General features: G+C 40.4%; 1 protein-coding gene across 1 annotated transcript; it reads left to right on the top strand.

Moving 5' to 3' along the window:
• The first annotated feature begins 525 nt into the window (after positions 1 to 525).
• On the top strand, positions 526 to 16,253 carry FH (fumarate hydratase). Its single transcript, XM_002189115.7, has 10 exons — positions 526 to 693; positions 6,996 to 7,130; positions 7,883 to 7,993; positions 9,378 to 9,554; positions 10,347 to 10,529; positions 11,495 to 11,660; positions 13,374 to 13,577; positions 14,828 to 14,955; positions 15,357 to 15,510; positions 16,043 to 16,253. Exons 1-10 carry the CDS (start codon positions 565 to 567, stop codon positions 16,183 to 16,185), a joined length of 1,530 nt encoding a protein of 509 aa, XP_002189151.6. The 5' UTR covers positions 526 to 564; the 3' UTR covers positions 16,186 to 16,253.
• Positions 16,254 to 16,362: the final 109 nt, after the last annotated feature.

The raw sequence follows: 16,362 nt of genomic DNA, 5'->3' as shown, positions 1-16,362 counted from the left end.
ATGGAACACCTTTGTGAATAAAGGTGACGGGGCACAAGTTTTTGCAGCGTTATTTCACTTGTGCCGAGCTCGGACAATGCATACCCACTTCATAACTCCACAGCCTGGGGTAGTCTATTTATTTATTCCGCCTATCGCTTCAGCAGCACGTCGGAGCGCTCTGCCTTCTTAGGAAGGAACTAAGGAGGGGGCTGGACCTCGACTTGGCTTGTTTTATAAAAGGAGCCTTGACTGTCATTAGGAAGGAGGGAATAAGGTCTTCGAAAAGGCTACCCTAAGGCAGAACAAACTCATACTTTTCTCCCCGCCTTCCTGGAGAAATCGCTGCTACAGTGCTTTTCCCGCTGCCCTTCGCCCGGGGCAGGCGGCTTTTCCCGGCTTTTCCCGTGTTTTCGCAGGCCGGGCGGACTCGCCCCGGGGCCGCACTCAGCGCCGGCGCCGCCCCAGCGGCCGCCGAGTGGCCCGGCGGAGCCTCCGGGGCCGGGCGCCGCCGGCAGCGTGACGCTCGTCCGGGGCGGTCCCGCCGCGCCTCCCGCCCCCGCGGTGCTGCCGGCCCCCGCCACCATGCATCGCTCACTCCGCGCCTGCCGCCGCCTCGGCCGCTCGGCTGGTCTCCTGCTCTCCCGCCCGCCGCCCCCGCTGCCTCCCGCCACCCCCGGCCGCTGGATCCCGGCGCCGCCCCGCGCCGCCATGGTGAGCCCGGGGAGGGGAGCGGGGAGCCGTGACCTCTAAGTGCCACCGCCGGCCGCCGCCGCCCTCGCTCCGCCCCTGCCCCGCGCGGAACGGGGAGCGGGCGGTGACAGGGGAGCGGCGGGCGCCGGCTGCCTCGGGGCTTTAATCCCGCGAGTTGCTCCGTCGGGAGCAACCGGCACCGGGAAGACGAGTCCGCCATCCTCTGCCGGGCTTTTGCGGCCCTTTCCCGCATCCTTCATGCGGCCCGGGCAGGCCGGGATGTGCAGCGCAGCTGTCCCGTGGCGCTGCGCGGTGAGATTCACGCCCTGAGCACGGCCCTGAGCCGCCGCAGTGTGGCCGGGCAGGGCGGGCATCCTGCCGGGCAGGAAAGGTGTTGGTGCGGGACCCGCTTCACAGAGCCGCACTGTGCGGCAGCTGCTGCCGCAGGAATTTTAGGCGCTTTCTTGGAGCTGTTGGGGGGCAAATAATAAAAAGCTGTATCTTTATAGGAATGGGAATATTCGTCACTGGAATAGTTTTGGGGCTGCCAGAAAACTAGGGAGCTTTTAGCTGCGAACTGCCCGGTAGTTCTAGCAGGCATCATCAGGAGATATTCGTGTACAATCAGTTGATTGTCTGGCTCAGACGCGAGTAGAACTTGACTGCTGTATGCGGTTCAGCATAGAAACAGGAACGCTATTTGGATACAGAAGTTCAAATCGCAGTTCTAACACCTTGGATGTTGCATGGAAGCCTTAGTCTCAGGTGTATCTGCGAGTTCCCTCCTTAAAATGAGGTAATGTAGACTGTGAGAAGAATTTCAGCAGAAGGTGGTGTGTTAAGGATTTTATCGATTCCTTCGTTTACTAATATAGTTAATGAATTTATCTAGAACAGCAGTTTCCAATCTGTAATATTGATGAAGGTGTAAAAAGTAGCATTTAATAAAACAAGCTTTCTGGTGAGTGAAAAAACTTAATGGTGGGTGAAACCTAACTATGTAAGAAAACTGGTGTCAGAGCAGAATATGTAACTCAAACCACAGCCTGTTGGATGGTTCCCTCTTTTTGTTTTGCCATTTGGCATCGCCTGAGAAAAACATTATAAATCATGGCCTTCATTAATTTGCTGAAAGCCTGGTATTTATGAGTCTGGTCTGCAATCTTACAAGAATGAGTTGTGTTTTGCTCTTTGCAGGTCAGAAAGGTGACCCGCCCTGTGTGTGTTCTGAGTTCCTGGAGTTTAAATAACGAGTTTTATTTAAAGAGTTTTAAGCACTACTTAAAACATCCCTCAGTGGACTTGGAAGTCAAGCAGCTCTTGAATTCTTACAGGAAAAAGTTCTCTATGTTTTTATGTAAAAAGGAAACCACCAAAAGATGTACTAACCAGTATTTAAATTAAAAAAAAAACAGCCACCCAACAAACCAAGCCATGACTTTTTGATGTCTGTAGAGCTTTTCTCAGTAGCAAGAGTTGTTTTAAAACACATGGTGTATGTAGATGCAACCAAATATTCATGTGGTCCTGGTATGTTTATTGTGTTGCCTTTATGTAGAGCTAAATTGCACAAGCTGTTGTAAATGGAATTGTCATAGTGGTTCTTCTGTAGCTGAACATTGTAAAATATTTGGGTTTGGGTTCTAAAGGGTAAATTTCAGAATTTGTGACTTAAATTGTGTTGTAAAAGAGAGACTATGCTTAAAATTGGAAGCATTCTTCTGCTAATGGAGAGGATTAAAACTAAAATTGCACGTGCTGATGGCCTCAAAAGACTGCTTTTGACATGCTAAAATGGATGTTTCTTCGAGTTGAAATACTTATATCCAAAAGTTGCTGCATCCATAAATGAGAATATGATTTTCCACAGGAAGCATTATTGCAGCAGTTCTGCTGTTTGAGTATCTCTGATGTGTTATGGTGCAATCAGTTCTGATCGGTTCCCTGCAACAAGGCAAAAGTACAGTTCTGTTTGCCTAATGCTAAGCTTTGGACTCTCTTTGGGTTCTAGGGATTTTGGAGGGCTGACCACACCTTGTCAGGCCTTCTAAGGAGAAAAAAAAAAGTTTTGTAAATGTGATGAATAGTAATTGTGAGCAGAGCCTTGCTTGTAGCTAGGTTAGAAATTAGGTGTGCACAGGAGTTTACTGTGGCTACTGGCGGAGTTTCCAAGTCTGCTTTTGATTTCTCCTAAGGCCCAGGGATGGGGGAGAAGAGGGTTGATGGAGTGTGCCACTGATGCACCATTTTACAGCTGGTCCTCTGGGTCAGGGGGTGACTTCAGAAACAGCTTTACATACAGGACCTGGGATCTTCAGCTCATAAGCTGCTCAAGAGATTGAATTCTGGCCGAGGAGCAAGGGAATGGTGTTTGTTACAGGCACGCTCAGACAGTGCCTGCTGCAGGCTGAGAGAAATGCTGCACCTCAGTTCCTTCAGTCTGCATGAAAAACATCACTTTGCTTTTTTGCCTAATGGCACCTGTTACAGTAGGAATCAGCAAAGGACATTCTTCTTAAAGCACCTTGCCCTGTTAACTTCATTGGAATTCATGAGTGTGGAATTGGCTAGAAAAGTTGGTTGTTTTTTTTTTAATAATGATTTCATTGTTGAAAGGTACTTGTTTGAGGATGTACTGAACCTGTTTATCTTTGTTTCACCATTGTTGACATTGGAATTATATAACTTTGAGGAATCAGTTGTGCAACTGCTAGCTTTTTTTGTCTGAAAGGTTACAGGTAATTTAACTTTTTATATTGTTTGAGGGTAAATACTTTCAGTTATTAAACTTCTGATGATATCGAGAGCTGGGCTTGGAGCTGAATGGGTTCTGCTTATCCAGCTCTGTGAAGCTTTGCATTACATGCTTTCACAAAGTGTCCAAATGCCAAAAGCAGGGATTTTAAAGACAGTGAGTAGGTGATCCCAACCGATGGAATATTAATGAGCACACATGTACAGTAAGACCCACAAGCATCCCAGTTAAACGTTTTTGGTAGTGATTTACTAAGGAAGCATTTACTCTATTCTCTTTCTTGTTAGCATGTAAATGAATGCTCAGGGACTCCAGCAGGACAAAGAGGATTAAAGAACATAGGAAGGACTTACTCTTCCACAGTAAGCTTTCTATTCTTGAGGAGTCAGTGCCTGGGAGAGCATCAGCCATCACAAGATGTGGGGAGGTGGGATAGCTGTGTGAGAGCTAACCCTTCTTGTGGACTGGGCTGCAGTTTCTCCCAGTTCACAGGCACCGCCTCTGAAGTACTCAAAGTGAGCAGGGCTGGTGTCCCTGGTATGTGACTGATGGTACCTGATGGCAGAGTGTCTCCATCTGGCTGGGAATGATGCTTAGGACCATAAAGAGGCTAGGACGCTTCCCTCTCTCTGCTGCAGCTTGCCATCCATGGTGATGCAAACCGGGGCAGGCAGAAAGTTGGGACTGCTGGAGAGGATGTTCTGGCCAATACCCAGCTGTGCTTCTGTCCAAGAACACTGACACCCACTAAAGAAGGAGCAAGTAAAATTAACAAAGAGAGAAGTGGACTCCTAAGGAGAAGTAAGAACTGTGTGAACATAGATGATGCTTTCCCCATTTTCTGACCCAGACTCTTTATGTACTCAGCACTGCTGAGGCCACACTTCGAGTCCTGTGTCCAGTTCTGGGCCTCTCAATTCTGGAAGGACATTGAGGTGCTGGAGTGAGTCCAGAGAAGGGCAATAAAGCTGGTGAAGGGTGAGGAGCACAAGTCCTGTGAGAAGCAGCTGAGGGAGCTGGGGGTGTTTAACGTGGAGAAATGGGGTCTTGGGGGTACCTTATCACTCTCTGCAAGTCTTGAAAGGAGGCTGTAGCCAGGTAAGGGCTGGCCTCATCTCTCAAGATGAGAGGAAATGCCCTCAGGCTGCACCTCAGGGAAGGCTGATGTTGGACATTAAGAACTTGTTCACTGGAAGGGTGATGAGACATGGCTGCCCACGAAGTGGCGGAATCACCGTCCCTGGAATTGTTTATGAAATAAGTGGATGTGGCACTTAGTGCTGTAGGTTAGTTGACATGGTTTGGTCAGAGGTTGGACTTCGAGATCTTGGAAGACTTTTCCCACCTTAATGATTCTATGATTTTCACATCAAGGAGTTTCCTGAGTTTGTGGTTTGCCTGTGTAATAAACCAGTTAAGATCTTTCTTCTGAGGGCCATCTTTCCTGAAGTCTTATGGGCTTCTTGCATCCTCAGCATCAGCTGGCAAGGAGTCTTGTCAGTCTGTGACTTGTGTGAAGAGCTGCTCTCTTTTCCTTGCTTTGAACCTGACTCCTACAAGCATGTTGGGGCTCCTGTGTGTTGTATTGGAAGAGACAGTGAGCAGTTCATACAGGTTATACCTCAGTTTTCCTTCAATCCCCAGGTTATATTATTCTCTGAACAAAGAAGTTGCTTGTTTTAAGAAAGGTGTTCCCTACCTTTTGTCAACTTTATTGCCTTTTAACTGTTTCCAGTAATACACGTTTTGGGGATGAAAGAACCAAATCTACACAAAGACCTCAGGCTGTCAATGAATCATGGTGGCACAGCAGCGTTTCTGTTTGTATCCTTTGCTTTTCTTGATTTTCTTCTTTCACTGCTGCAAGACTGACTTGACTCTGTTGATAAGAGGTTTGTTTCCCAAGGAGTCACCCCTGAGGATCGTGGTTATGTCAGGAACCCAGCATTGTAAATGGACATTCCCTGCCTACAGGGCTGAGATTGTTTTACTCTATCCATGATAAAGAAATAAAAAAGACTTCTCCCTCTTCCTGAGGACTCTGAAAGAAGGTAATTTCCTCTCCTGGGAAAGGATGAATACCTTTCTCACAGAAAATTTGGACTTTGCTGCTCAAAGTGTGGAAGAGGAAGAGTAAACTGTTCTTACTTCTTGTCAGTTCCATAAGCTTTGTAGAACTGCATATGAATGTGATCACATCATCACAAATTATTGGGCTGTTCTACAAAAAGTAAAGAAATACTGTCAGCTAAAATTAATTTAGCTGTGCCTGTATTAAATAATAACAGATGCTAGATGGATACATGACAGAAATGTTATCATACATAAATATTACATAAAATACACCTAGATATAGTATATACTATACCTATAGATATAGTAGATATATATCACGAGGGGTGTAATATAGAATACTTGAAAAACTGTTAACGGGAAGAGAAAGGGAGGAGAAAGAAGGAAAAAGAAAAGGGGGATAGTGAGAGAGTGAGCAATAAGGAAAAGGAGTGGTTTATTAGGAATAAGGGTATTAAGCTAAGAGTAGAGAGATGAATGAGAAGGCTTTAATTAACTGTTGCATTAATCATTACGTTAAACTTACTTTTACCTATACTTTCTACTCCTTACATGTGTCAAAATTAATTTTTTATGTGTGTCCCTTTCACATTTAATTTTCCCATTGAGGTTGTTTGTTATCACAAGTTTAGATAAAATTATTAGTTCAATAATTGTAGTTGTTATGTTAATTGTTCATTATTATGTCTCTGGGACCTCTTTTTTGAGTTGTTGTAATCCCTCTATACGTTATCCCATAAGTATTAAGTAACGTAAGACTATTCTAGGGCCCTAACTTAAAGATTATTCCCTGTTTCTAAAAGAAATAAAAAAAGGAGGAGTTGTGAAGTGTCCTCACCCCAGGAGGCAGTGATTCTACCCAGACAGTGTGGGGCGAAGGGCATGATTTAAAGAAGATTACACCCCTCCACCCTGTGGGATGTGCCCCCATAAGCCTGGGAAAAGACACTCCATCCCACTTTGTCAAATGAGGAATGTACCCTCATTGGTTTAAATTCTGCTCCAATGTTCCCGCCTTAGTTTTTTTCATTGGTTGTCTTCCTTGATTCATGCCTTTGGGGACCCCTGCTCCTCTTACTCTTGGACCCCTAAACTCCACCCATATAAAACCCATGACCCTACCTCTTTGTTTCTTGTCTTGGTCCCTGTCATAATAAAGGGTCCTGCATTTTGGTAAGCCAAGACCCGTCCTGTTGCCCTCCTTTCCTTGTTGGTGGTCGGTGGCTGCCTGATATCTGAGCCTCTGGGGCCGGAGTTGTGCCCCTCGCTGCGGTGGAATGCAGCAGTGGTACATGGTTTATAGTTGTGACTTTTGGTGAGACAGCTGCTCGAACTAGAAAAATGCATCAGCTTTGAAGATATAATTAGAAACACCTGTGACTAGCTGCATATCTTGGCTTTGTATTTTTTTCCACCTTTTTTTCCTTGACTGCTTTCTTTCAAAAAGAATATACTGATTGCCAGTGTTTGCATTTTTTTTTCTCCTTTTCTGTAGTCCTCTCAAGAGGCTTTCAGGATAGAATATGATACCTTTGGTGAACTGAAGGTCCCAAGTGACAAATACTATGGTGCCCAGACTGTAAGATCTACAATGAACTTCAAGATTGGAGGTGTTTCAGAAAGGATGCCAGTAAGTAATATAAATCTGTATTCTCTTCTTCTCTAGAGTATGTTTTGTATGTGAAAGTGAATACCTTCTAAATACCTTCTTCTTAGACTTTTGCTGGAAGTGTGAACAACTTTGAATTTTAATTAAAGGTAGAAATTTTATGGCAATGTATTATTCTGGTGGAAGTATTTCTTGTTGTGTTTAAATAAATTGAATATTGCTTTTGAATAATTTTATGGTGTTGCTTTATTTTTTAATAACCAGGATGAATAGAAATCTGTCTTTCATCTTTACAAAGATTAAAAAGTAAATGGGATAATTTGATGTAGCATTTATATAGTTTGTTATTGAAATAGTTTTGTGAGTCTCATGAGTTGATCGAAACTTCATTTGTCTTGTGTAGTTGTGCATAGGCGATTAATGTGCATGTGCTTTGTCACATACTGACTCTACATGTACTGAAATTTGTCAGTTTTCCCTCAAAAGTGTTTTAGAAATGGAACCAGTCTAGTTCTAATACATGTAACTTTTGATGCACAGAGCATACCTGGCCTGACAAAAACAGCTGTGTGCTGCCCTCTGGGCTGTTTGGGCGAGTGTCACTGTTAGTGGGAGCATAGGTCAGATGAGTTGATTGCTCTCAGGTTTGGCTGATGGACTGCTGCTGGATTTAAGACCAGAAGCAGTTTGGTAGAACTAGACAGGCACCATGAATTGATGACCTGTCCTTTGGGGGAAGGAAATTGTGTGTTTAACTTACCCTTGTGTCTCAGGTTCAAGTCATAAGGGCTTTTGGCATCTTGAAGAGAGCAGCTGCTGAGGTAAATCAAGACTATGGTCTGGACCCAAAGATTGCTAAAGCCATTGTACAGGCAGCAAACGAGGTATGAACAAGCTGTTCAAAATACTGCAACTGCCACCGTGTTTTTGTTAAGCTTTTCACAGGAGGATGGGGGATTGCATTTCTCAGATTGTTAGAGGAAAGCATTTCCTGTTAGTAAATCTTGTTCCCCAGAGATCATTTACTTAATATAATATTTTACTATTTTCTTTCTTGCATGCAAAGAAATGATAGAATGTTCAAATGCATGTTGATGAATGCCACCCAAGTTGAGAGTTGTGAGTGACTATTATTTGAGATGTGATAATACCAGGTGTTTTGCTTTGAATAAATCAACAGATTTGCTTATGTAGAAGCATTTTAAACAGAGTTTTCTTGTCCTGACTAGCTTAAAAATATTCCAGTGGTGGCAGAAGCTGTATCCTCTCCTACCAGCTGTAGCACCTTAAGTCCCAAGAAGCAACACCTTTGGAGAACTCCAGAATACATCCAGGCTCTTCTTCTGCTCTCTAGCGTTCCCCTAGTTAAAGGTGCATTAGAAGTTTTGATGGATTAAGGCTCCTTAGTTTAGATTCATAAATTCTGAAAGTTGTTTGTGGCTTTCTTTATTGTATTCTAAAAACACCCCTGCTATGATACCCTTTCCCTCACCTCCAAAGTAATTTTTAATACAACTGAAATAAAAAGAGGAATCAAGTTACTCTTGGAGGTGGGAACGTTGCCCCTGTACAGGATGGGAAATACAGAAGATCCTTTCTTGAACAGCATGATTCCAGGAGGGCTGATGTATCCTGGTAATCTGATTGTTTAGCCTCAGAGTTGTGACAACAGCTCCTTTGTTTTTCTGAGGCTAATATATATGGGGGTGGTACTTCTGAGCACAGATTTTGATACTATTACAAACACATTTTTAGAAAACTCTCTGAATGTGTCTAAGATTCAGCAGGCTCCAAAAAATGTTGATCAAACACGAGAATGCCTTACAGGAAGGAGGTGTTTGAGACTGGCAGCCATCTGCTGGCTTCATTGATGGAACATGTAATGTCTGCAGGTGTAACAGGTCTGGAACTTCCCTGCATGAAATTTCTTTATGGAGAGATATCAGAGTCCAGTTACACAGAGAGAAGATATGACCTAAAATACCATTTAAAAATATTTTCTGTCTATGTCTGTAGAACGTGAAATCAAATTCTGTATATCTCTGTATTTCACAATTCAGTCTTCAAAAGGCATAACTGTTTTTTTCCCTTTTAATATCTGGTATTACATAAAAACATATTAATTATTTTAGTGTAAATTCACTAATTGCTATATGTAGATTAAAAAATATAATGGAGAGCGTAATTTTAATTATGGCAATAAAATGTTCAGGTTTATGGTTTTTTTTTTCCTAGTGGAACAATTTTTCTCTGGTTTTTCTATTATAGGTAGCTGAAGGAAAATTAAATGATCACTTCCCTTTGGTGGTGTGGCAGACTGGGTCTGGAACTCAAACCAATATGAATGTCAATGAAGTCATCAGCAACAGAGCTATTGAGATAATGGGAGGCACACTGGGAAGCAAAAAGCCAGTGCATCCGAATGACCATGTTAACAAAAGCCAGGTTGTTAGACTTGTTTTATACTGTTTTTAATTTCAAAAAAGTTTTGTGTCTTTGAATTGGGAATTTTGAGTTTTCTTGTATCCACTGTTTAGGTTAAAAAAAAAGTTTTGTGGACAATTTTGGCAACAATTTTCCATTTTTTTCAGTTCAAATGAACTTTAAGATGTTTTCCAGTGACAGTATGAGGTTTTCAGATTAAAAACTTTGAATTCATTCATGATATATAAATTCATACATAATGTATTAAGACAGTGGTGGCCTTGCGACAACCACTGCTACAGTCTTAAAGACGTTAAATATAAGTCCAGTTTCTTAAAGTTGGATCATGGTAAGCATTCTTATTATGATTCTCTCTTAAACTTCACCTGCCTTGAAGGAAAGATTAAGCCACTGACTTGGTTGTTTCCCTTCCTGATCCTTTGTGCTTACTCAGTATTCTGTGAACTATGGATTTAACATTATCAAAGCAACACATGTGTTTTAAAGTCACCTACAACTCTTTTAAAATCACCTGTCCATTTGTTAGCCATCTCTCACAACTACTATAGTAATTCTTTTTTTTGTCCCAAGGTTGTTATGAACAGTCTATTAAATTTCACTTTCTGTGGGTGTAGTCATAAAAAGTTGATTTGTCAATAAGGAACTGACCTTGTGAAATACCCCTAAGTTGCTTACTCTTAGTTTAGTTTCTAATATTTCATGAGATAAAGAGAATAAAATCACATATGTACATCTTACAGCAGCAATGGTGAGAAAAGCTTGTAAATTAATTTCTTGATTTTTTTTCCACAGAGTTCAAATGACACTTTCCCAACAGCAATGCATATTGCTGCTGCCCAGGAGGTTAATGAGGTCTTGTTACCTGGACTAAAGAAGCTACAGAATGCACTCGAAGGGAAATCCAAAGAGTTTTCCCAAATCATTAAAATAGGGCGCACTCATACGCAAGATGCTGTTCCACTTACACTTGGGCAGGTAAAAAAAAATTTTAAAACTATGCATTTCTTTGGAAAATTCACACTGAAGTCAAACTTAAGGATGCCTAAATTAAATTGATAGTTTAGGAATAAATATAGGAAAATGGCTGAATCTCAGCCTAAGTATTTTCAGTCTGTACTGGAGTTCGCTGGTTATGCTGTACTCTTAATAGATGCATCATAATTTTTATTAATTTTTTCCATAAGTATTTTTTTTCTAACAGTAGCAAAATAGAAATTATTTTAAAATAATGTTTCATTATCAGATAGCACAGCACAATTTTTCTGTTACACTGACATTGCAGGGAAGAGGTAGTTGTCTGTAATCTATAAATTTATATAGGTTATGTTTTGTCAACACACAAAACTACTAAATATTGTGAATGAAAAATTTCAATACATAATCTTGTGTGTATAAATAAATATATATATATATATAAAAGATGCCAAGTGTTATCATATTGTCAGGAATGGCTTATATTACAGTAGTTTAGTAATGAATTAAACTGAATTGATAGAACAGCAGATAGAATTTATGGACTTTTTCCAAGAATGCACAGGTGGAGTTTTTACTAACTAAAATTTAGTGAGCAAAGCCTAAGATCATTTCTCTATTTGTTTTTTGAGAACATTAATGTAATCTTGGAGCTGATTTACTATGGAATCAGATCCTGCTAAGTACACAACTAAGATAAAAGGTGAGAGAAAGATGCATTATGTATATGCTTTTGTATATTAAGATTGGTTTAATGTATAAATTTTTTGTAGCATGGGAGCAATCCTTTAATAGATGTATACTTTCCCTCTTAATGAAAACATTCTTAGATTTAGCATTTGGGTGAAGTTCAGTGCCTTCAGGTTTTTAAAGGAATTAGTCAAATCATGTTAAAAATCTAAATAATCTCGATACTTATTCTTGGTTGTTGTCTTTGTTGCTTAACTTTGTCCTTCTTTCTTTCGAAGGAATTTAGTGGCTATGTGCAACAAATTAAATACGGCGTGGCTAGGATTGAATCCACCATGCCAAGGGTGTATCAGCTGGCAGCTGGCGGGACTGCAGTTGGCACGGGATTGAACACAAGGATTGGCTTTGCTGAGAAAGTTGCTGCTAAAGTGGCTGAACTGACGGGTGAGGAATGATATTTGGGAGTGGGTTATCAGTAAAGCAGTGTATGTGACATGCAGTCAAATTCAAACTAAATCTTTTAGTTCTTATAAGCTTAAACCATTTTTATATTTTAACGTGAAGCTTTTGGTAATGCCATGTGTTATATGCCTTCTACTTTGGATTTTTTGTGCAATTTATTTTTAAAAGTATACTCAGTGCATTGAAAGTGACTGAAATGATGGTGTGTATCCAAGCAAGGCTCTTTGGATGGATACAGTTTCAGACTTCTATTATTAGCCCAACTATAATGCTTCTGTCTTGATCTTTGCTCCTCTGGCTCTCTTAATTTACAGGAACTTGGCACAAAAGGAAAAAAAATGCTTCCAAAGACACTCTGTTTTTTTCATATGAAAGAGTAAAAGTTAACTGATTTTTTTATTCTGTCTTTATAGATCTTAAAACTTAATTTACAGTGCATTTCAGTTTTTTGATCTCTAAACAAGATCTTCTGTGTCACAGTACCAGTTTTCAAAATGCCCCCCAAACAAATGTGTACATCTGTCATTTACATTTGCTGTAGAATCTGAAATTGCTAGTGACAGTATTTTTGTTTTAACGGATCTATTATTCACTGTCTTTCAGAGGGTCAAGACTGTCTTGTACCCTGAAAGAGAAGTAGCTTGCTGTAAACAACAGCTGCCAGGAGGAGTACAGGGCATGTTTTCGTGGTGTTAGGAAGCTCTCCCATGTCAGTGGATGTTTTGCATCCTGTATGGGCAACTTGCATGAGTAGGGCAGACTCCTGAAGTTCCTTATGCTCTTATAGAGGGTGGTTATTGGCAAGAACAAAAGGAGAAGTTTGGATGGACCGCTGTAACTGAGAAGGCAGCTGTGCAGTTCACAAGCCCATGCAAATTGGGTGGGATTTGGTGTTTATCAGGAAGTGCAGAACACTGGAAGTTACGGGAATTATGCTGCTCTCCTTCAAACTGGTGCTGAAAGATCAGTCATTCTGGGGGGCAGAAATCCAGCCCACAGTCAGTTCTTAGTGATGCCTGTAATTTTTTACAGTCCCATTCTGTTGGGACTGTCTTTCCAGGGCAAAGTCTTGAAGGAATGTTTTTGTCACTGAACCTAGGCTTTTATCTCAGGCATTTAATTAACATAAACAGAGCTGTTCTTCCATTGCTCCTGTGCTCTTGCTGTTGACTGGCATCCTCCTAAGTCTGATCCAGCTTTCCCATGTTCTGGCTGGTTTATTGTTCCCTTCCATTGTGATTACTTCTTATTTACCCTAATGCTTGCACTGTGGTGCAAAACCAACTATTCTTATAACTGAAAGCAGCAATTAACAGAATTAACAGCCTAAAGTGTCTAACTTGATTTAATGCAAGAAATGCTTAAGTTGTGTTAACTTTTGAAAGATTATTGACATTCACAAAACACTGGTGCAGAAGCAGTGCTTAGAATGCAACACACTATGAAGGGTTGAAATTTGTACCTTTGTTGTAGGTGGATGCTCAAATTTTATACTCTCCTATATTTTAGTGACTTTCATTATGTCTTTTTGTATTTAATTTAGTTTAAGAAATATGTTTGTGAAGAAAGCCCTAGAAGAAAGAGACGATCTTACAAGTTTGTTAATTTTTAATTTTTTTATTAAGCTAGTTATGTGTTTGATTGTCTGGTTTATGTTTGCTGCACTGGTTTAATGTTTACACCCTCTCCCTGTAGGTTTGCCTTTTGTCACTGCTCCAAATAAGTTTGAAGCTCTTGCAGCTCACGATGCTTTAGTGGAGCTCAGTGGAGCCATGAACACAGTGGCGTGCAGTCTGATGAAAATAGCTAATGACATTCGCTTCCTGGGCTCTGGACCACGCTCTGGGCTGGGAGAACTCATCCTGCCTGAAAATGAACCAGGGAGCAGCATCATGCCAGGTACAGCAAAAACATGGAGAGAAAAATTACCTGTTTCTTTTTTTTTTTTTTTTTTTTTTTTTTTACCACTGTATCTTAACAGATGTTTACCAACACTGTCACAAATGTCAGTAAGTCTGTGATTCTCTCAGGTTTTATCTATTGCTTTATTTTACTAAAACCTATGTTCATAAAAATGCTTGCATAGCTGTGTGTTGGCTAGTGTATGGGGGAGTGTAGTATCTGTAAGAATATGGCTTTATTAAGACAAGCATACTTCTCAAAGCTTTCCTTTAGAATTGCAAGATATCTACAATTTTTAGGTAAAGGGTTTTCTGAAATAATCTTTAATCTGTGAATTGTAGCAATACTGTCGTGTAACTTGACTTTGGTCTCTACTTCCTGGCATAATTAGTGTTGTGCACTCATATTTCTCATATTTTCCTTTCTGCAATGATCTCATTGTATGGGAGGATAAGAAAGAAAAGGAATAATACTAGTAATAATTCCTTTCCTCTCCTAAAAAAGTATGTACATAGGAATATTGTACATCCAAAACTATTCTAAGGTTGTTCCTCCTTTATCGTGAACTATAAAAGAAATAGGTCATGAACATACTTGGCTCTGAAAAAGCAAACAATGAATGTTCTTACTAGAATTATGTCTAAAAATTAAATTATAAAACCATAAAACAAACTTGCTTGGAGGCCACTCTAACTTGGTGTGTTTGTTTGGTTTGGCAGGGTTTTTTTGGGGTTTTTCTGTTTGCTTTTTTTTTCTGACAGAGTGTACTAACTTTATCACAAAGTTAGTACAGATCAGTAATACTTTCCTTGAGATGAGTAAGATTTGGTAGGGGTCTCCTAGAAATGCCAACTTGCACATGTAAAGACATCTTGACTATTAAGAGCTGTGGTAATGAACAGCTGTTTAGGTCATGCACATGTTGAGCTGTTGAGCTTATCCTCAAACTCTCAAAGAGTCTTGGGAGACTGCTGAAGCAGCCATTTGTTTTACAAATCCTCGCTGAAAATACTGGAAGAGTGCAGTCAATTTAATATCATTTGTGGAAACAACCTTATTTTCTGTAGTGCACAGATACCCATGAGTAAGATACCTATGAATAAAATTACTTTTTACAGAACATTTCCTGTTGAATGTGGTTTAGAAAAAGGCGGTTGGTTGTGTGGTTGGTTGGTTGGTTGATTGATTGGTTGGTTTTCCCCCTTCTTTCTCTTTTGGTAACCTTTTTCTCTCCCTTTCACAACCAGGAAAAGTGAATCCTACCCAGTGTGAAGCTGTGACCATGGTGGCAGCCCAAGTTATGGGAAATCATGTTGCTGTTACTGTAGGAGGAAGCAATGGACACTTTGAACTGAATGTCTTTAAGCCCATGATGGTGAGTTCATAAAGTTTTACATATCTAGGACTTTTTAAGTAGTTGTACAGTCAGATAACTTACAGACAGAAAAAACCCTCAGTGAACACTTGAACACTGCCAAGGTTGGGGTATCTGCAGCATCCCTCAGATAATGTTCCAGTATCTCACCACCCTCACAGTAAAGAATTTCTTCCTGATATTGAGCCTAAATTTCCCCTCTTTTAGTCTATACCCATTGCTCCTTGTCCTATCACTACAGGTCCTGACAGAGTCCCTCTCTGCCTTCCCTGTAGGCCCCCTTCAGATATTGGAAAGAAAATAGCCTGGAGGGAGGGCACTTGTTGTGTACAAAGGTGACAGAATGTACAACTAGTACTATCTGAATTAAATAATTGGTATTTCTTTCTTTGTCTTGTTAGATTAAAAACGTTTTAAACTCTGCAAGACTTCTAGGAGATGTGTGTGTTTCTTTCACTGACAACTGTGTAGTTGGAATCCAAGCCAATACGGATAGGATCAACAAACTGATGAATGAATCTCTGATGTTGGTAACAGCACTGAACCCACATATAGGTAGGTTTAAGGCTCGAAAACTTCTCAGAACATACCAAAATATTTTGTGGTAACATTATTTTGTACACTTCGTTTGTATTGTCACAATGCTTATAAGGCCAAGTCAGGTCAAAAGTTAACTTAATTCAACGTCACCAGTTGTTGTTGTAAAAGCTGTGTCACTCCTTGCAGTGGCCATGCCAGGGTATTAGAAAAATAACTGTTAAGACTCAAAAGGAGATTGGGAGAATTTATGTACCTGTTTTCCTAAATTATCATTATTAGAGGTCAAGTGAAAAATTACAATGTGAGTTTTTTTTAAAGGGGAAGTTCCCAATTAATCTTTGATCTAAATTAAGACCAGAATAACAAAATTTACTTTCACTTCAGATAAGGAGTAAACATTTGGTGTGCATTTCCTGCAAATTATTTTAAGCAGTAATAGTAATACCTAGCAAATAATTTTCCAAATACCATGTCCCACTTTTCTCTCCGCTCTGATGAATCATCTAAAATTACAAATGGATAACCTGTTGGTTTTGTTTTGTGACAGGATATGATAAAGCAGCCAAGATTGCCAAAACAGCACACAAAGAGGGGACAACGTTAAAAGAAGCTGCTATAAAGCTGGGATTCCTTACATCAGACCAGTTTGATCAGTGGGTGAAGCCTAAAGACATGTTAGGTCCTCAGTAACTGATGTAAAAAAAAAAAAGTGTTCTTAATATAAAAAAATAAATAAAACAAATACGATGTATAATCCATTAGTTGGAAAAGGCTTCTGAGATGACTGAGCCCAACCTATGACTGAACACCAGCGTGTTGACTGGACCATGGCACTGCATGCCACATCCTGTCTTTCATTAAACACCT

The sequence above is a fragment of the Taeniopygia guttata genome, chromosome 2 (genome assembly GCF_048771995.1).
Source record: "Taeniopygia guttata chromosome 2, bTaeGut7.mat, whole genome shotgun sequence".
In the NCBI taxonomy this organism is placed as follows: Eukaryota; Metazoa; Chordata; class Aves; order Passeriformes; family Estrildidae; genus Taeniopygia; species Taeniopygia guttata.
Note: the sequence above shows the minus strand (reverse complement) of the source record. Positions and strands in the feature narration are given on the sequence as shown.